At 53.6% G+C, this 18,394-nt stretch overlaps 1 protein-coding gene across 8 annotated transcripts in view; it reads right to left on the bottom strand.

The window, feature by feature from the left end:
• ULK2 (unc-51 like autophagy activating kinase 2) overlaps positions 1–17,075 on the bottom strand; it is a 69,293-nt gene extending 52,218 nt beyond the window's left edge. For 2 of the 8 annotated variants that reach the window (XM_047758750.1, XM_047758753.1), the window contains exons 1-5: positions 16,771–17,053; positions 15,853–15,945; positions 14,786–14,827; positions 1,830–1,862; positions 1,224–1,260 (exon numbers count right to left, since the gene is read on the bottom strand). In XM_047758750.1, the coding sequence (XP_047614706.1) occupies positions 1,224–1,260; positions 1,830–1,862; positions 14,786–14,827; positions 15,853–15,945; positions 16,771–16,860 (295 nt within the window). In that variant the 5' untranslated portion in view covers positions 16,861–17,053. Of the gene's footprint in view, positions 1–1,223; positions 1,261–1,829; positions 1,863–13,712; positions 13,781–14,785; positions 14,828–15,852; positions 15,946–16,770 lie in introns of those variants that run through there. The other 6 variants (XR_007131963.1, XM_047758756.1, XM_047758752.1 and 3 more) reach the window with 6 other exon arrangements.
• Between the last annotated feature and the right edge of the window lie 1,319 nt (positions 17,076–18,394).

The raw sequence follows: 18,394 nt of genomic DNA, 5'->3' as shown, positions 1-18,394 counted from the left end.
ATTGGGTACCAGAGACTCCGGCCAACGGCCCGGCCCAGAGCAAGCACCCGAGCACAGTCCGTGTGCGACACACACTTCCTCACAGCGGCTCGAAAAGGCCCCCGAATCTACACAAGGGATTTCACCTCCACGAGCCCAGTGAAACCCTCACCGACTCCAGCACACTTCCGCCCAAGCTCGAGAGCACGCGCTAACCTTTCCACGTGCAACTGCTAAGAGAGACAGAAATAACAGTAACACCTGGAACATGGGAAACATGACAGGTTTTTTTTTTTTTTTGCTTGTTAGGGCCGCACTTGTGGGATATGCAGGGTCTCAGGTCAGGGGTCGAGTCGGAGCTGTAGCTGCTGGCCTACACCGCAGGGCGGCACCCCCGACCCACTGAGCGAGGCCAGGGATCCAGGCTGCATCCTCACGGATGCCAGTCAATGCTTCCACCGAGCCACGACGGCAACTCCTGTTGTGAAGATTTTTAAACTCTTTCTCAACTGCGCTCCTCAGTTAGCAGGTGAAGCGGCAGTTTGAGGCTGCTGTGGCTCTCCTCGGAGGCCCACGCCCTCGGGGTACCTACTGAGGTCCTGAGGTCCCGGCCGCCACTTCCACCACCCCGTCTCTCCGCCTGCCTCCCTCACTCCTTCAACAGGTGAGCAAGGAGGCGCCGGCCTCACCCAACGTCACGGCAAAAAAGCACTTCTGAGGGGCACAACTCCGCCTGAACACTTATTATCCTGTAGGAACGCACTTAACACACAGACACTCCAGCAACACCTGGTCCTAAAAGCTTATCTCCCCGGTGCCACAAAATACTGCCAAGGTTACCTTAACCCCTTATGACGTTTTTTAATTTATAAGCAACGTCACATTAACAAACACACTCTTGGATACACTCATTCATCACGTTTTTGAAGAAAATAAAGGGACTAAAGTTCACTGACAGCAGCGCACTTAAGTCTTCCGAAGAGAAGCTTCCTCTCTTGGGGAGAGGCCCCCCCAAACTCTGTCAGCGAGCCGCACACCCGCGCCCGTGTGTCTACACGCGGAAAGCTTAGCAGCAAAACCGCGGCAAACGACAGTCAGCGAAGTGACCACAATTAACCCAATATATAAATATTTACGGACTGTTCCCATGCAAGTGCCGGAAACACGGGCAGCAAATTCAGAGGTAACTAAAGATTAAACAGACTACAGCACTGTGCTAAGCACTGACCAAGACAAACACTTACCTTGCAAATAATCTGCCAGGTCTCCACCATTGCAATACTGACATATAAAAGAAAGAGTAATTAAAATAAGACACTGATTCAAGAATAGTTCAAATCCACTATCAGTTAATTTTAATTAAAAACATATTTGTATATGGTGTACATAACCGTTTGTCATGTAAATTCAGCCTCAAATGATTAGGAATTACAGAATCGGAGTTCCCGCCGCAGCTCAGTGGTTAACGAACCTGACTAGCATCCATGAGGTTGCGGTTCGATCCCTGGCCTCGCTCCAGTGGGTTAGGGATCCGGCATTGCCGTGAGCTGTGGCTCGAGACACCGCTTGGATCCAGCGCTGCTGTGGCTGTGGTGTAGGCTGGAAGGTACAGCTCCGATTCAACCTCTAGCCTGGGAACCTCCACACGCCGCAGGTTCAGCCCTAAGACAAAAAAAAAAAAGAAAATTATGGAATCAACATTTTAAAATTTTATATTCCTTATACTATAGAATCCAAATCACTGAATCAACTTTATTAATTCAAATTTTCAAATAACCTACTGACAATTTTAAAGTACATATTAATCAAAGAAATGTGAAGTAAATTAAACAGACTTGTTCACGACCTACCTCCATCACCAGAAAGACGGAGTTGGGTAATTCCTGAAAATTAAACATATTGAATGTGATTTAGACAAAAAAATAAGCACAAAGGTTTAAAAATATCGACAGTTCATAAAAACAGGACACATGTTCACTTTAAGCAAGTAAAATGAAACCACAAAACCCATCAGTAAGTGAAATTTAAAACCCCCTGAACAGGAGTTCTCGTTGTGGCTTAGCGGTTAACGAACCCAACCAGCATCCATGAGGACATGGATTGGAACCCGGCCTTGCCCAGTGGGTTAAGGATCCGGCGTTGTCATGAGCTGTGGTGTGGGTCACAGACGCAGCTCAGATCCCACATTGCTGTGGCTGTGGTGCAGGCCAGCAGCTGTAGCTTCGATCTGACCCCTATCCTGGGAACCTCCATACGCTGCAGGTGCAGCCCTAAAAAGACCAAAAAAAAAAAAAAAATCCCCTGAACAAGGACATAAGCACCTCTCAGCTTCAATGACAATAATGCAGTCTTCAAGAAACCCAATTCTGGGAGCTCCCGTCGTGGCGCAGTGGTTACTGAATCCAACTGGGAACCATGAGGTTGCGGGTTCGATCCCTGGCCTCGCTCAGTGGGTTAAGGATCTGGTGTTGCTGTGAGCTGTGGTGTAGGTTGCAGACGTGGCTCAGATTCCGCGTTGCTGTGGCGTAAGCAGGTGGCTACAGCTCCGATTCAACCCCGAGCCTAGGAACCTCCATATGCCGCAGGTGCCGCCCTAGAAAAGGCAAAAAAAAAAGTTCAATTCTGTTCATGGAAAGAATAAAAGAAAGATTCATCTTTCAGTTGTAGTTACGGTAAATTGGCCACTTGCAAAAGGTAAGAAGGACCCTTTAGTTCTCAGGGAAGCACTTTCACTCTGAAGTTTACAACTTTGAGAAAGGACTTGATAAATTCAGGCAGCAACACTAAATGCAGGCTGAGTTCTGGAATACTCGAGCCAGGACGCTTGTCTATTCTTTGTTTTTCTGTGTATTTGGAGGCAAGGATGTTACCTAGGAATTGCTGGCAAACGGAAGACATTTCATCACACGACTTGGTCGCAGAGTGATTTTAAAGACCTGATTTGCGAAATTTTACCAAGTCTCTCAAATTCATGTAATGCCAGGTCTGTTGACCGGATCAGTAATTCAAAGACTAATTAGTTGATTCTTCAGGAACCACCTGATGATGTTAATTAACATTTAAACTGGGCTTCCCCAGCATTGCTCGAGCCGGTGCTCAAGTGTGATTAGAGAGACAGCCCTTCCGAGAAGCACCTGGCTTCACCAAGACCCTCGACTCCAGCATGTGGCGTTTCACGGAAAAAGAAAAGGTAGGCGGGGTAGGTCCAGGGCCAATGCCAGCCAGCCAATTTCCTGGTCCCGGCCCACAATGAGCAAATTCCATAAACAGAGAGTCACAACTTTAAAAGAATTTTTTTCTCTTTTTTGGCCGGAACATATGGAAGTTCCCAGGCCAGGGAGCCACGCCACAGCTGGGACCCGTGCCACGGCTGCAGCAACACCAGACCCTTAACCCACTGCACCACGTAGAAGTCCTTCAAAGAGGTTTAAAGCAATTTAACAAAATCATTTTGTCCGCTGACCCTAGTAATAAAAACTCTGGACACCTGTTTATAGGTCCTTTTGGTGAAGTTCGTTTTTATAACAATGCCTTTTTCCTGGATCTTATCAAAGAATCAGTTCACGCAGGTGAGAAATGCACACCGGCGGCTCACACCACGTGGAGCACTTCCGTGCAGCAGACACGGGCCCCACGAGAGGCTGCCGCGAGGTCGCCGCCTGCTCACCACGGCCTGACCGCCTGACCGCCTCGGGTCAGCTCCTGATCACATCAGGCCCCGCAGGGAACTCCGTTGCTTCGGACGTCTCCTCTTCTCATTTCTAGAGTGAGGGCCAGCTGCGCCTTAAACGGCATCCTGCCCAGTCCTCTGCCCCCTCCGGGCGGCGGGCGCGGTTCAGAAGAAGGGCAGTGCCCTCCGAGGCTGAGGCGGCCGGAGCCTCAGTCCCGCGCAGGCCGCTCGGAGACTCCCTCACAGCACCCGCGGGGGCAGGGACGCCCAGGGCCGGCCCTCGGGCCTCAGGGGGCAGAGCAGACACAAAGGCTCCTTTCCTTGTGCCATCAACAAAGACAAAAGCACCCTCCGGAGTTAGCTCATGGCCACGGCGAGCTGGACTTGACCGCAACCCGACCCAATCCCGACCAGACTAGCCTACGTCCCTCGGACTACCGACACGTCGGACTCCACAGAATCCTCCTCAGGTCAAAGGAGAGACCCTTCCCGACGCCAGTGTCGTTCACGGGCCCCTCGGCCCCGCCACTGGACGGCAAAGCAAGCGGGGGTCCCTCGGGGGAGGCGAGTTTCCTCCACGGGAAGAAGGCCGGTCCCGCAGCGGTTTTCGCAGTCTGGGGGGCACAGCCAACCCCTCCGTCTCCCCCGCATCCCCTCCCTCACCCGCCACATCAAAGACCCACGATCCCGGGGGCGCAGCAGGCGACGATGGGGCGCGGTGGGCGCCGCCGAACAACAGAACAATCCTAACGCGGGAGACAGAGACGCGTGAGCAGCTGGGGCGTCTCCGGCACTGCCCCCCCCCCCGCCCGCCTTGCAGGCACTGCCATCACCACGGGGTCCCCACTCTGTCCCGAACACCCCTCCTTCTTAAGGGCCCCCTTTTCCAAACGGTGCCCGACCTGTACTGGAGCAGGTGAGGGGGCAGAGGCGGCTGCAAAGCCAGGAGCGCCCGCGAGGAAGGAGAAGAGCGTCCCCTTTGCACAAAGCCAACCACACCAGCTGCCGACACCCCGGGGCGGACGGGGCCCTGGGGCGCCGGGCAGAGCTCCGAGAGGCGCCTGCGGGGTCAGCAAGGCTGAGAAGGGGGCCACAGGCCCGGGGCCGGACCCGAGGGTTTCCCAGAGCTGATCAGACCCCTGTCCTCCTGCCTCCACGGGGACGCCCGCAGCCCCAGCAGCTCGGCAGCACTGCCACCGACACCACTAAGCATCGTGAGCCTCCTCTCCCCTTTCCCTGTGCAGACGCCTTGTTAACCGAGGGAAAAAGCGAGCGTCCCGAGAGAAGGGGAGAAGGGGGACGTGCTCACGAACCCAAGGCCAGTGCGCCCAAAAGTGCGTGAAACGCACCGAAAAGCAAGTTGAGGGAAAACAAAACTTACTAAACCAGACAAGAAGTAGACAATGTGAAAAGGCCCCTCTGTAGTCAAGAAACTGACTTTCCCCAGAGAAAGTCTTCAGTTTCAGCCCAGTCGAAATCCAAGGAGGTTCTGTGCATGTGCGGAAACTGACAAGCCGATTCTAGAAGCACGTGTGGGAACGCAAAAGGCCGAGGACAACGACCCATCACGAGGAAAAGAAAAGGCTGGAGGATCTGTACCCGGGGATCTGGCCGACTTCTAGACGTTCTAAAGCTACTGTCAGAAAGACACGGAGGTGAGGCTGGGAGGCAGCGGCGTCTAGAAACAGCCCCTCGCCCCCCACGCGCTGGCCAAGCAGAGGCTCAGCCCCAGGGGAAGGGTGCCTGCTCAGTAACCGATACAGGCGACCTCGCACCACTCCCAACGCCACTTCCAGGTAGATTATAGACCCAAACACGAAAGACAAAGCGAAGACGACTGGGCGGGGGGAACCACAGTCTATCCTCGAGAGCCCAGGGTACGCTTTCTTCAAGAGGACACAAAAGCACGAAATACAAGAGGAAAGAGTAAACTGAACTACATGAAAGTGAAGGATTTCTGTTCGCACACATACAAACCAGAAGACAGTAAAAAGCCAAGTCACAGAGTGGCCGAGTCACTTACTTAGAACGCCTCCGACAAAGGACTCGCGGCCATAATATATGAAGAACTCTAGCAAGTTAACAACAAAAAGACAACCCCAGAAAAACAAGCAAGAGACTTTTAGAGGAAGATCAAAAAGAAGCTAATTACGTGACTGAAAAGCCTACAAAAGGGCTCAGGTCAGGAATCGTGAGAAAACGCTCATGGCACTCCTAATAAGACCCCTCCCCTGAAATGGTTAAAGCTGCCGTGTTGGCAAGACGCGGGGTGACAAGCTGTGAAAACCTGGTGGGAGTGTGAGCCAATGTACTGGCGGTGTGAGCAGATGCAGGGCCTGACCCCCAATTCCTCTCCCAGCCACTGTCCCTGGCGAGAGCCATCGCATCACGCGGGACGAGAGAGCGCAAGCAAGCCTCTTGCACGGCCTCCGGCCCTGAGCCCAGGAGGCACTGGGCTGGGTGAGTGTGACGGTAACACACCCGTTACAAGGAGGTTGGAAAGATGACCTCAACGAAGGGTCAGGTAAAAAAGTCCATTTGTTTTCAAAAATCAATTGAGTGTGTGCAGACACGATGCATGAAAAAGAGAGTTCTGAAAGACACACAGCAGAGATTTCTCCTGGCAAAAGCAAACAGAGCCATCAGAAGAGGGTGGATCTTCACACACCGCCGGCCCACGGGACTGGTCCGCCACCGAGAGACGAGGACCTTTCTTTTCTTTTAGGGCTGAGCCTGTGGCATATGGAAGTTCCCAGGCCAGGGATCAAACAGGAGCTGCAGCCGCAGGTCTACACCACAGCCACAGGTCTACACCACAGCCACAACAGGGGACCTGAACCGCATCTGCAACCTACACCGCAGATGGAAGCCACGCCAGATCCTTCACCCACTGAGCAAGGCCAGGGACCGAACCCACATCCTCATGGATACCACCTGGGCTGGTTTCCGCCAAGCCTAGTACTTCTGTGACTTGAAAAACAATAAAGAGGGGTTCCCTTGAGGCGCAGTTGGTTAAGGATCCAGCACTGATACTGCATCGGCTCAGGTCGGATCCCCGGCTTCACGGCCGCCGAATTTTGGGGGAGTGGCCCCGAAATAAATGCATGAAGTGAACTTTAAGTCAGACACAGCATGAGTAGACCGCTGTCTCCAGCAGAATTCAAAGCAGCAGAAGCGGAGAAATTCAAGTAACAAAAGAATTAAGTGACTAGCGACAGAGAGATTCCAAATAAACTTCTGGCTCCCGAGACCCAGACCTCCCACCTCTCTGCCCCTCTTCCTCATTCACCGCCCCCTCCCCGCTCTGGAAGACACGAAGGCGACATCAGTGCGAAGCGCTCAGACGCGCCCCCCCAACCCGCCACGGCCCCCCGGCCCCCGGCCCGCGCGCGCCCGGGCGGACCTCCCTCCCCACCCGCCAAGGGGGGGGTTCCAAGGGAGAGGGTGGCCTGCCCCACAGCCCAGGCGGAGACCGACCTCAGAAGGGCTCTAAGCCCGGCCTCCCGCTCCCGAGGACGCGTCCTTCTAGATCACGCTCCAGAAACGGCAGGAGACGCGCGACGCAGCCTGTGAGAGCCCGTTCCAGCTCACTGACCCGACCCCAGCACGGGTCAGCGGCAGGCGTCTCCTCGACCTGCTCCTCAGCAGCACCAACTAGACGAAAGGCTTCCCAGCATTCACGCCACACAGGCAGGGCCGTGATGTGTCACGATGCCTTGGCGGTCCCTGCCGGCACAGAGCTCCCAGGCCTTTTTGTCATGCTAACGGGGCGGCTTCTGGAAAGGCCCTGGGCCACCTACAGGTGGGGGCCAGTAGCCGGAGGGATTACAGGGGCTGACCCTCCAGTCCCACCCCCCAGCCTCTGGAGAGCGGAGGGAGGCGGGCTAGCGGTTGGGTTCAACCACCAGCGGTTACGGACTTCATCAACCCCGTCTCGGAAGGAAGCCCACGTAAAAGCCCGAAGGCCAGGCTTCCCAGAGCTTTCGGGACGGGGCCCGAGGTGAAATCTGGTGGCAGGGGCACAGCTCGCCCTAAACATCTCTTCCGTCTGGCTGTTCCTGTGTGACGTCCTCTTATAACCCGTCAGCAACCGGGGGAGAAACACATCTCCCTGAGTTCTGGGAGCCAGTCGAGCAAATTAATCCACCCAAGAAAAGGGTCCTGGGAGCCACCAACTCACCGTCCGTGGGGCAGTCAGAAACACAGGTATCCACTGAGCTTTGGGTTCATGTCTGAAGGGGATGGGCGCAGGCAGCCCTTAACCTGTGGGATTGAACGCGCTACAGGCAGTGACAGAATTGGGCTCATCGCTTGGTGGTGTCAGAAGCTAACACTGATCTCAAAGACGTTTCTAAGTTGATAACTAAGTACTCCTCCAATCTGAACCTGATACACACGTGACTCTTCCAACTGCTTCAATCCTAACTTTTTTTTTAGGGCCACGTGTGCGGCATATGGAGGTTCACAGGGTCACATCAGAGCTGCAGCCACACCAGATCTGAGCTGCGTCTGCGACCTGCACCACAGTTCACGGCAACACCAGATCCTTAACCCACTGAGCGAGGCCGGGGATCGAACCTGCGTCCTCATGGATGCTCGCCAGGTCCGTTTCCGCTGTGCCAGGATGGGAGCTCCCTCGCTGCTGACTTTTTAACAGTCCCACAGAAGGAAGCATCGTCTTCTGCAGCCATACGCAGAGCAGGTCGACGCCTGGAGAGAAAGCTGAGTCCCTGCGTCACTCTCTTGCACAGACATAAATCCCCCAATTCCAAGGTATAAACATGAAGAAACCAAACCTTAAGTACAGAAGAAAAGGGGGGAATCTCAAGGTGGAGAAACCCTTCACGTGACATGAAAACTTGAGGTCACGAAAGAGTAGATGGGTCAATGTCACTACCTAAGAACTTTCACGTATCAAAGAGAGGCTAAAATGAGATGACAGACCAGACCCCGGCGGCGCAGACCCTGTGGCTACACAGGCCCAAGAGCTGCCCACTCTGACTCCCTCTTGCTCACCTCCTGCAGGCAAGCGTCTCAGCCCTGAACATCTGGCCCATCCACCAACACCCCCAGCTGTGCAGCCCCACGGGCACCCCGCCCGCCCGCTCCCCGCACAGCAGCCAGCGCTCCAAGGGCTTTGCTCTGTGACGGAGACCATCCCTCCCAAGCCAGGACGGTTATGTGTCACGCTCTACACAGGGACCCCGGCGCGCCTAAAACGCCAGGAATGCTGATTCCTAAGCAGCACCCTGCCCAAGGGTTACGGAGAGAGAGGAAGCCCCTAAAAAAGAAAACTGCATTTTCTCCTTGACAATAAAAACCAAAGTAAATACTTGATTGAAAAGACTTATACCTAAAATGTGAAGGAAAAAAAATCCCCTAAATGTCACCATCTGAAAGAAACGCCCGTGGCGCTGCTTTCCGGCAAGTGCGGACACACACAAGCAAGTGCCGGCCGGGGCTTCATTCTGACCCTAACCCACCTCCACCTTCGGCTGAGTCATCCTCCCCTCTGCCTCCCGCTCACACAGTCCCAAGTTAAACACACACACAGATACTCGGATTTTACTTGGAAAAACGGGACCTCCTCTCCACAGGCCTGCATCTTGCGCTCCTCACTCCGTAGCACACCAGAGAAATCTGTTCACGTCAACTGCGAATGCGCAGTGCTAAAAACCGCGTCACATGTCACAGTGTGACCGCACCACCGTTTACGAAGGGACATCCGTGTGGCTCCGCTCTGGGGCCTCGGAAGCAAAGCTGTATCGGGGCGGGGACACATATCCCACTTCTCCAGCTTCTACGGCCACGGGACAGATAGGTTCCCCGGGGATCCGGGCGGCCGAGTAAAGGGGCATGGACCCCAGCAGTGACAGGAGCAAGCCCGCGGAGCACGTCCGAGGATGATGGACGCTCGGGGAAAAAAGCAGGAAGGAGGACGGCCAGTGGTGGGCAGGAGGCTGCCACTGTCTCTGGGGGGTTGGCACAGGCTTGCCTGCGCACGGTGAAGTTCGGCCCAGAGGAGGCGGACGTATCCGTGCGCCCTCCGGACACAGCGCAGACACTGTCCATCTGCAGGAGGAAGGGCCCGGGTGCAGAGCGCTCCAGGAACCACAGGGAGGCCCGAGGGGAAGGCACAGGGGCAGCCACGTGCAGAGAAGGGGAAGAGGAGCCGGAGACACGGGGTCTGGCTTTAACCACAGAGGTGGGAGCCGCTGCAGGGGTCCGAGCAGAGAAGGCACACACCCGGACCTGAGCTACCAGCCAGACTTGGCTGCAAGGCTGAGATTATTCTTCAAGGTACGGAAGCAAAAGGAGGCCAGAGAGGGTTCCAAAGACATCCGACTGTTCACACTGTCACCAGCGACACACGCGGCTCCCAAGCCCACCAAGAATCACTGCACTTTGCAATTTTGCAGATTGAACGGGTGAGAAGTGACATCGGTTACTTTAATGTCCCTGCCTGTTCAGGAATCTCTTACCTACATTTATGAGACTTTTTATTTCTCTTGTGAGAACCAATCAGCTTACTTTCTCTGTGGGAGGTCTTCTCCTTAGCAATCTGCAGAGGACTTACACGCGTGAGCTATGAGCCTGTGATGCGTTGTGTTGTAGTTTCTCTACTACTCGTCAATTTCTTGTTTGTTTGTTCGCATTTTATTGTGTATAGATTCAAGTGTACAGTTCCACGCAGGCTGTGACAAATGGATACACCCATTTAACTGCCCTTCCAGTCAAAACACAGCAATATTCCCGACACCCCAAAAGTTCCCGCTCGCCCCTTTCTTGTCCATCTCTGACATCCAGTGCAAGCTCTCAGACACCTTCCCCAATTTCTATGCCCCGAGCCAAGTTCTGTCTCCTGAAACTCACAAAAAATAGAATCACACAGAACTTGTCTATAAATGGCTTCTTTTTCGCAACATAATGCTCAAGATTCATATGTTATGACACGCATCAAGTTTGTTTCTTTTTAAGGCTGACAATGTGTTCACAGTATTACTTGTCATAAAACAAATTTTCTAAAAAAAAATTTATACGTCCCTACTTTTATGGCTTCTGAGTTTATCTTGATTTAAAATACCTTTCTGTGGAGTTCCTGTCATGGCATGGTTAACCAATCCGACTGGGAACCCTGAGGTTTCGGGTTCGATCCCTGGCCTTGCTCAGCAGGTTAAGGATCCAGCGTTGCCGTGAGCTGTGGTGTAGGTTGCAGACGCGACTCGGATCCCGCGTTGCTGTGGCTCTGGTGTAGGCCGGTGGCTGCAGCTCCGATTAGACCCCTAGCCTGGGAACCTCCATATGCTGTGGGAGTGGCCAAGAAAATGGCAAAATGACAAAAAAAATTAAAATGAAAATGAAAAAAAATAAAATACCTTTCTAGCTCTCAGATTAGCCATCTAGTTATTATTCTAAGATCATTATTGCTTACATAATATATTTAGGCCTTTAATTCATTTGAAAATTATTTTGGAGAACGATGAGAACAGGGATCCACCTTGATTTTTTCCCGGACGTCTCCACCTGCCAGCACCAACTCCTGAATGGACCTGTTCTCACCACACACAACCACCAGGAGGCGGTATTGACCCAGATCACCCGACATTCGCGCAAGCAACAGCTCCCACCTGACAAGCCTGCCTCCTGCGCAGAAGGCTCAGAGAGGTACCCTGCGAAAAACACACACGACTCACCCTGCTGCTTTTAAAACTCTTAAGTGGCTTTGTACTGTCCTGGGACTCAAGCTCACGTGGGGCTCTGCCCCCTGCATCACCTGGTGCGACCACCCTTCACCCCCAGCTCCCGCCTGCCCCTTCGCCCCGCCCCTTCCCCTTCCTGTCCCCCACCCCAGAGGCTCCATCCCCTTGGGAAGGGTCCGTGTGTTTCTCCCACTCCCTTAAACGACTGTAGATTCATACACGTACTCAGGAAATTCTAAAAAGAATACAACAGGAGTTCCCGCCCTGGCACAGCGGAAACGAATCCAACTAGGAACCATAAGGCTGCGGGTTCGATCCCTGGCCTCGCTCAGTGGGTTAAGGATGGGGCGCTGCTGTGAGCTGTGGTGTAGGTCGCAGACTTGGCTCGGACCTGGCATTGCTGTGGCTCTCGTGTAGGTCAGCAGCTACAGCTCTGACCAGACCCCTAGCCTGGGAACCTCCATATGCCGCGGGCGTGGCCCTAAAAAAAGGAGAAAAAAAATTAAAGAATAAAAAGAATACAACCAACAACGGTTATCTCTGGGAAGTGCCATTTCCTTTCTAATGTGTTCCTTTTGACAACGCCTGACTACGTTAACGTGGGCGTACACTACTTTGGTCATTAGGAAAACGAGGCTTCTTTTTTTTGGCAGTGTCCACGGTATTTGGAGGTTCCAGAGCCAGGGACTGGAACCCAGCCACAGCAGCGACAACAATGAATCCTTAACCCACCACGCCACAGGGGAACTCCAAAAAATGTGTCTTTCTAGGTGCCACCTGAACCCAAATGGGATCACTTATCAACGACATCGAAGGTCTCAATTTGTAAAAGGTGCATCCGCGCTTCAGCCGGAACTCCTGACTGGCGGCCAGTGAGGATGGCGCCCCTTCCAGTAGGACCCGCCCCGTCTCCAAACCCCCTCCGCCGGGTCAGCAGTCAGAACCGAGGATGCAACTCCCACGGTCTCCTCGAGTGCCAAATGCCCAAGACTCTATTCGTTTGGTAACAGTTCTGCAGTTTAATGAGCTCCGGAAGTACTCCAAGTACAAGGCAGTCAACACTGTCATAGCGTCCCCCGGAGAGTCCCCGTGGTTTGGGACTTCAGGTTCTCAGTATCCACCTCCCTAGCGACCTCTCGTTCTGCAGCCAAAGCCAGCAGTTAAAATATTTTTCAGTCTGACATCTAAGGACACTCACTACCCTGACAGCAAGGCAACTCTGCCACCGACAGGGCCTCCTGTACCGCTCAAAAAATGGGAAATTACGAGTTAACATTTAACCATTTTGGTACGAGGCACTGACTGGTACCACTTGGCGCCCTCTGTCTACAGAGACGAAGACACGGCCACAGCAGCTCTGAGAACTGACACTTCCATCGGGTCTGTGAGCACGTGAGTCTCCCCTGTCAACGTCCCATCTTCCAACTTCTCAAATGAAGAAGTCAGGTATCTGAACAAGTAATAAAATATACTCACAGCACACACACCTTCTGTGCATGGAGTTTTTTTTTTTTTTTTTTGCAAAATAATGAAAATTTTATTTCCTTCCCAAACTAATATGTAAGTCCACTGCAATTTTTTTTGTGTGTGTGCATGGAGTTTAAACGGAGATACTCTGAAGAGGAGCCACACACTGTCCTTAAAAACTAAAGCTGCTCGCACTTGGTCCCGGTAATTTCAATTCTAGAAATTGAATTTACCAGAAATAGTGAGGTAGCTTCAGAAGGCGTAGATTATTTTCACAATGGGAAAACCCTCAACACCATACCCCTTGGGCTGAGTCTAGCAAATGCTCTGTGGTGTGGTATGACTGCCTGGAAAATGATAAAAAGCTCGTAGGGAACAGCCCGCTAAAATTAAGCGCATCAAGAGCAAGGCCTTTGTTCTACTCACTGCTTTGTTCCTAGAACTTAGAAACGCCTGGCACACAGCAGCCACTCGAACCTCACAAAATGAATGCATCTGAGGGATACGCAGAGTGTAGGGAGAAGTGGCTTTGCCAGAAACGTGGACGGCAGATTCACCCGACACGTTCGTTTCCTTACTGGAATTCAGCGGCCCTGGCGAAGCCGAACGAAAGAAGGAAATGAGGTACCTCGGGTGCCGGTTCCGCCCTGACCCGGGGGGCGGAGGAGTGGACCCGCTGTCCCCCAGCAGCGGCCCCCACGGCTCCCACAGGCGACCTCGCTACCTCACGAGCAAGTGCGACTCCAGCACCTTAAGGAGGACCTTTTAAAACGCAACATGGCCCTGAGATGGAAGCCAACTACCCGCCCTGGTGCTCCGCCCAAAGCACAGTCATTTTCTCCAAAGCTGGGCGTTGGAGACTTCCCAGGGTCATCTTGGCTGTTTGGAAATGTTACCTGAGTCGGCGCCTGCAGAACCCAGCCTTCCCATCTCCCAATACAGGGCAGCTCCACTGCAGGCCGTGGCGAAACTCACAGACCTAGGTGATGGAGATGCCGTTTGCTTCTATTTCATGTCTTTTTAAAATCTCTCTACCATTAGCAAATGCTGCTTTTGCAATCGGTAAAACACCACTTGATTTTTTTGTTGTCGTTGGCCTCCCCCGCGCATGTACAGGGTCCCCAGCCAGGGGCTGCACTGGGGCCACGACAGTAACAATGAGCCACAAGAGTGACAATGCGGATCCCTAACCACTAGGCCACCAGGGAACTCCTCGATTATGCTCGATCTGGCATCAACACGCCTCTTACGGGACCCGAAACACTACTCCTATGGTATGTTATCATCTGTCTCTACGTTAGTTAACTCACGCAGCACAGGTTTTATTTTATCCTATTGCCCCCTACTTTTTTTTTTTTTTTGGTCTTTTTAGGGCCACACCCAAGGCATATGGAAGTTCCCAGGCGAGGGGTCCAAGAGGAGCCGTAGCCTCCAGGCTACACCACATGTGGGATCCAAGCCTCGTCTGCGACCTACACCACAAACTCAGGGCCACAGCCACGCCAGATTTTTAACCCACTGAGCGGGGCCAGGGATCCAGCCCACATGCCCATGGATACTAGTCAGGTTCGTTACCGCTGAGACACGATGGGAACTCCACCCCATACTATTTTAAACAATTTTTATTGCTAATGGCCGCACCTGCAGCATATGGAAGTTCCCAGGCCAAGGATTAAACCCGAGCCACAGCTGAAACTCAAAGCTGCAGCAACACCAGACCCTTTAACTCAGGGCACACCCAGCTGGGATGGAACCCGAAAGCTGCTGCAGTCAGGTTCTTAACTCACTGTGCCACAGCGGGAACCCCTGAACAATTTCTTAGTAAACAGAACCCGGGCTATAAATCTTTTCAGCAAGAATAAGGCAATTTTCTCTACTAAGATTCACTTAAACGTGTATTAAAATAGAAAAACATTTTAAGTTCTTTTATTAACACACAAATTCTTTTTCAAAATCCAAAGTAAGGTACCTGAACATCATAGAGCGCTACAATATTTTCATGCTGAAGTTCCTGTTAAGAAAATTGAGAATTCAAAATACTGTAGTATTTCAATAAGCAAATACAGTCAGTTTAAGGATAAACACACATGCATCCATTTACTCCTAGTGCATTAGAGCCCGTTACCAGATCAGAACAATGCAGTTTACTCAAGAATGAAGAGATGTGCCTGATCAAACGTTACTCGAGGCCTCAGTACTGTTTCACTGCCGCAATCTTTTAGACTCTTACCACGGTGAGTGTGCCCATTTACACAATACATGCCAGAGTTCGTAAGACCACATACTTTCTGCTAGTCTTTTAAAGTGCTTTTTCAAAGTATGATCTGCCTGAAAAAACAGGGAGCACAGTTCCACAAGCTGTAATGACCAATTAGCTGTCCACAGAACAGCGGTTCTGATGAATGTGAGATGAGGGGTGCATGTCTTTAGCAGTTTGGGGAACACTGCGTTAAACACACTTCAACCATCATTGCATAGTTTTTCCTTTGCCTTTTTTTAATGATTCTAGTACTCTGCCTCTCCAAGAAGTACTGAGTAAATAGGATTTTCCACACCTATTTGACAATGGACTCTTTTTTTCCTTCAAAGCATCCCACTCGGATAATACCGCCTGTGAGTTAAAAAGACCACTTCCAAGGAAAATAACTTTGTTCAATTTATGAGGAAGGAAGATTCCAACTGCCCCCAGTTCTGCAAAAAAACTGAACTGCAACATGCAGGGGATTGACAGGAGAGAGAAAGCGTAAGAGGGGCCTGCCTCTTCTCAAGCAAGAACGCAATAACCAAGGGGGGGAAATGGTGAGAAGCTACAATCGGTTTTCACCCAATCCCTCTAAGCACTGGCCAAGAGCCACCAACATCTGCTCTGGAAAACAGCTTCCAAGCACGCAATGTTCGGGGAGCATGCAAAAACGAGAGCAACAGGTGGAAACCCTCAAACTTGGGTCCAACCACCCAACAGCCAAGGACGTCATCGAGTATCCACCGAACTGAGCACAACGGTTCATCCATGACACACTCCAGAAGGAAACATACCTTCAAGATTTTAATTTCCTTCCCCAGCAGTAGTTGCGATTTTGACAAATTCTTTTTATTAATACTTTTAATAGCTACCTCCCAATCCGTTTTCTGGAAAGGAAAAACAGTGTTACTCCGGGAAATTATTCCACAGAAATAATTCAACAGAAAAAAATCTGTAAGCATAAAGACGTTTTTGGTAAATTCATGGACAGCGCTGAGAAAAATGGAAGAGAGTCTGAATCTCTTAACAGAAAAATGCTTTTATACATTAAACGGGCAGCGAGCTGCGGTCCCACAAGACAGCCAGTAAAAACAATGCATATGGGGACCGCATAGGAACTAGGGCTCCGTGAAAAAAAGGACGCCGTTTATTTACAACTATTTAAAAGTTAAGGAGGATAACCTGGGCGGGGGTAGGTTAACTGAAAACAGGATTTGACCGTTTGGCAGGATTTAACGTGTTTTCGTTCGCTTTGTTTTGTTTCCCTTTTCCCTGCTGAGTTTTAAGTTATTCTCAGGACAGAGAAAAAGCAGTATTTATTACTTTACCGGCTGAGCCAGCAGGCCAGCCCCCTCCGGACAGGCCCCAGGGCTGCGGTCAGAGCCGCCCACCGCGTCTGCCCGTCTGTGATTTCTTCCACGCCCGGGGCCGGTCCCAATTCTTTAGACGCTAAAACCTCCTCTGACCCTGTTTGCTAAACAGCAAACACAGGAGCGGGGGGGGGGGGGGGAGCTGAACCTGCTTCCGGGCCCTGTGGGTGCCCCCCGCCCCGGGAGGGAGGACGGCGGCGCCGCCGGGGGGGGCCCCGCGGGCCGCGGGGTCTGCCGCTCCCGGCCTCCCGGGGGAGGGGGTCCTGCGCCGCCCCGCAGGCCCGGCCGCCGCCTCGCCGCCTCGGGCGCCGCCGCCCCGCCTGGCCCGGCCGGGGGCCTCACCTGGCGGTGCCGCCCCCGGAAGACCACGGCGAAGGCCCCGTGTCCCACGAGGTCCCGCTTGCTGTACTCGAAGTCGCCCACCACCTCCATGGCCGCGCCCCGGGTCGGGGGCGGCGGCGGCGGCGGCGGCTCAGCACCGCGGGCCCGCCCGCCCCGAGCGCGCCCGCCGGCCGCCGGACTGGGGCAGCCGCGGCCCCGGGCCCGGGCGGGCGCTCATGCCGAGAGGCCGGGGGGAAACGCGGAGGCGCCGCGCGGGGCCGGGGTCAGCGAGGCCTGGCCCGGCCCCGGCCGCTCCTCATGCCGGCCCGGCGCCGGCCGGGCTCCCTGGCGCAGCGGCGCCGCCGCCGTCACTGAGCGCCCCTGGGGCCGCGCGCGCGCCTGGGAGAAGCGCGGGCCCCGGCGCCCCCCATCCCTGCCCGTCGGCGCCGCGGCCTCTTCTCCCGGGGCGCTGCTGCCGCGGCGGCCGCCGCCCTTCGCCGCCCCGGCCCTCGGCCCGCGCCGCCCTGGCCCACGGCGGCCCAGCACCCGCGCGCGCGCGCCGGCCGCTCCGCGCCGACTGCCGGCCCTCCGCGACGTCAGCGCGACTTGTAGGACGCAGCGCACGGCGCGGCGGACGCGCTCCCTCCGCCGGGAAAATGAGTGCCCAGCGGCAGGTGGAGGCGAGCGAAGGGGCGGTGCTCGGGGCTGGACCCGCTGCGAGGCGGGCTTCGGGGAGGCGGGCCGGGGTGGGGGGGAGCGCAGGCGTCTCTGCTCCTTGTGGACCGCGGGGATGTGGTGAGGGCGCAGACGCATCTTCCAGAGCCGACCTTCCCCCGCGCCCTCCAAAGCTAGGGGTCACGCTGTGTCCCCAGTCCCTTCCGCGTTTATCCCGTCGGTGGTGTAGGGCAGGGATCATGCACCTTTCGAGGTCACTTGGCTTCCGTGAGAAGCTGATGACGGCTCGGCCCCTCCTCCCAGAGAACTGCTCCTGCTCGCCGTTTTGCCACATTTTCAAGGCTGCTCTGGTGAGAACCTCTCGGTGACCTCAGGCTTACCTTGAACGGCTTCCGGAAGCTTTAACACCTGATTATTAAAGTCGAAGTGACAAGGAACTTATCTGTCAGTTTTCCCTCAAGGAAGTGTCTTACGAAACCATATTATAAACCATATGCTTGAAAAAGGTCAGAAAACGCAGGTCCCCAAATGCAGTGCGTGTTCAGTTGTTCAGCATGTTGCCCTCGGGTTATTTCACCCCAAGCCCATCTCTACAAACTGACCTCCAAGGGCCGGACAGACCCTGACACCCTCCAGCCTTGAGGCAGTCAGCCTGGGAAATTTCTGAGAAGGGCTCCTTCCATCCAAACCGTGAAAATAGGGCGTCTTGGCTTTACGCTTCCACTTGTACCCACCTACATACGTTTCCTCCTGCTTCAAACTCTGGCCCAGGTGAGTGTTAGACCCCGCGAACATCTGCAGCCTGCAAAAATTCAGAGCAAATGAGGCGAGGTTGCACAAACGCACAAAAATTCATTTGGAGATGGTTCCTCACCCCTTTGAAAGGGTCTCGGCTTTTCTTTCTCTTTAAAAATGAGTATTTACATAGGATCCAGGGTTTCATGTGCCGAAATTCACTAAAAAGTAGTTC

Source organism: Phacochoerus africanus, chromosome 14, assembly GCF_016906955.1.
Source record: "Phacochoerus africanus isolate WHEZ1 chromosome 14, ROS_Pafr_v1, whole genome shotgun sequence".
NCBI classification, from domain to species: Eukaryota; Metazoa; Chordata; class Mammalia; order Artiodactyla; family Suidae; genus Phacochoerus; species Phacochoerus africanus.
This window is presented reverse-complemented; position numbering and strand designations above follow the sequence as displayed.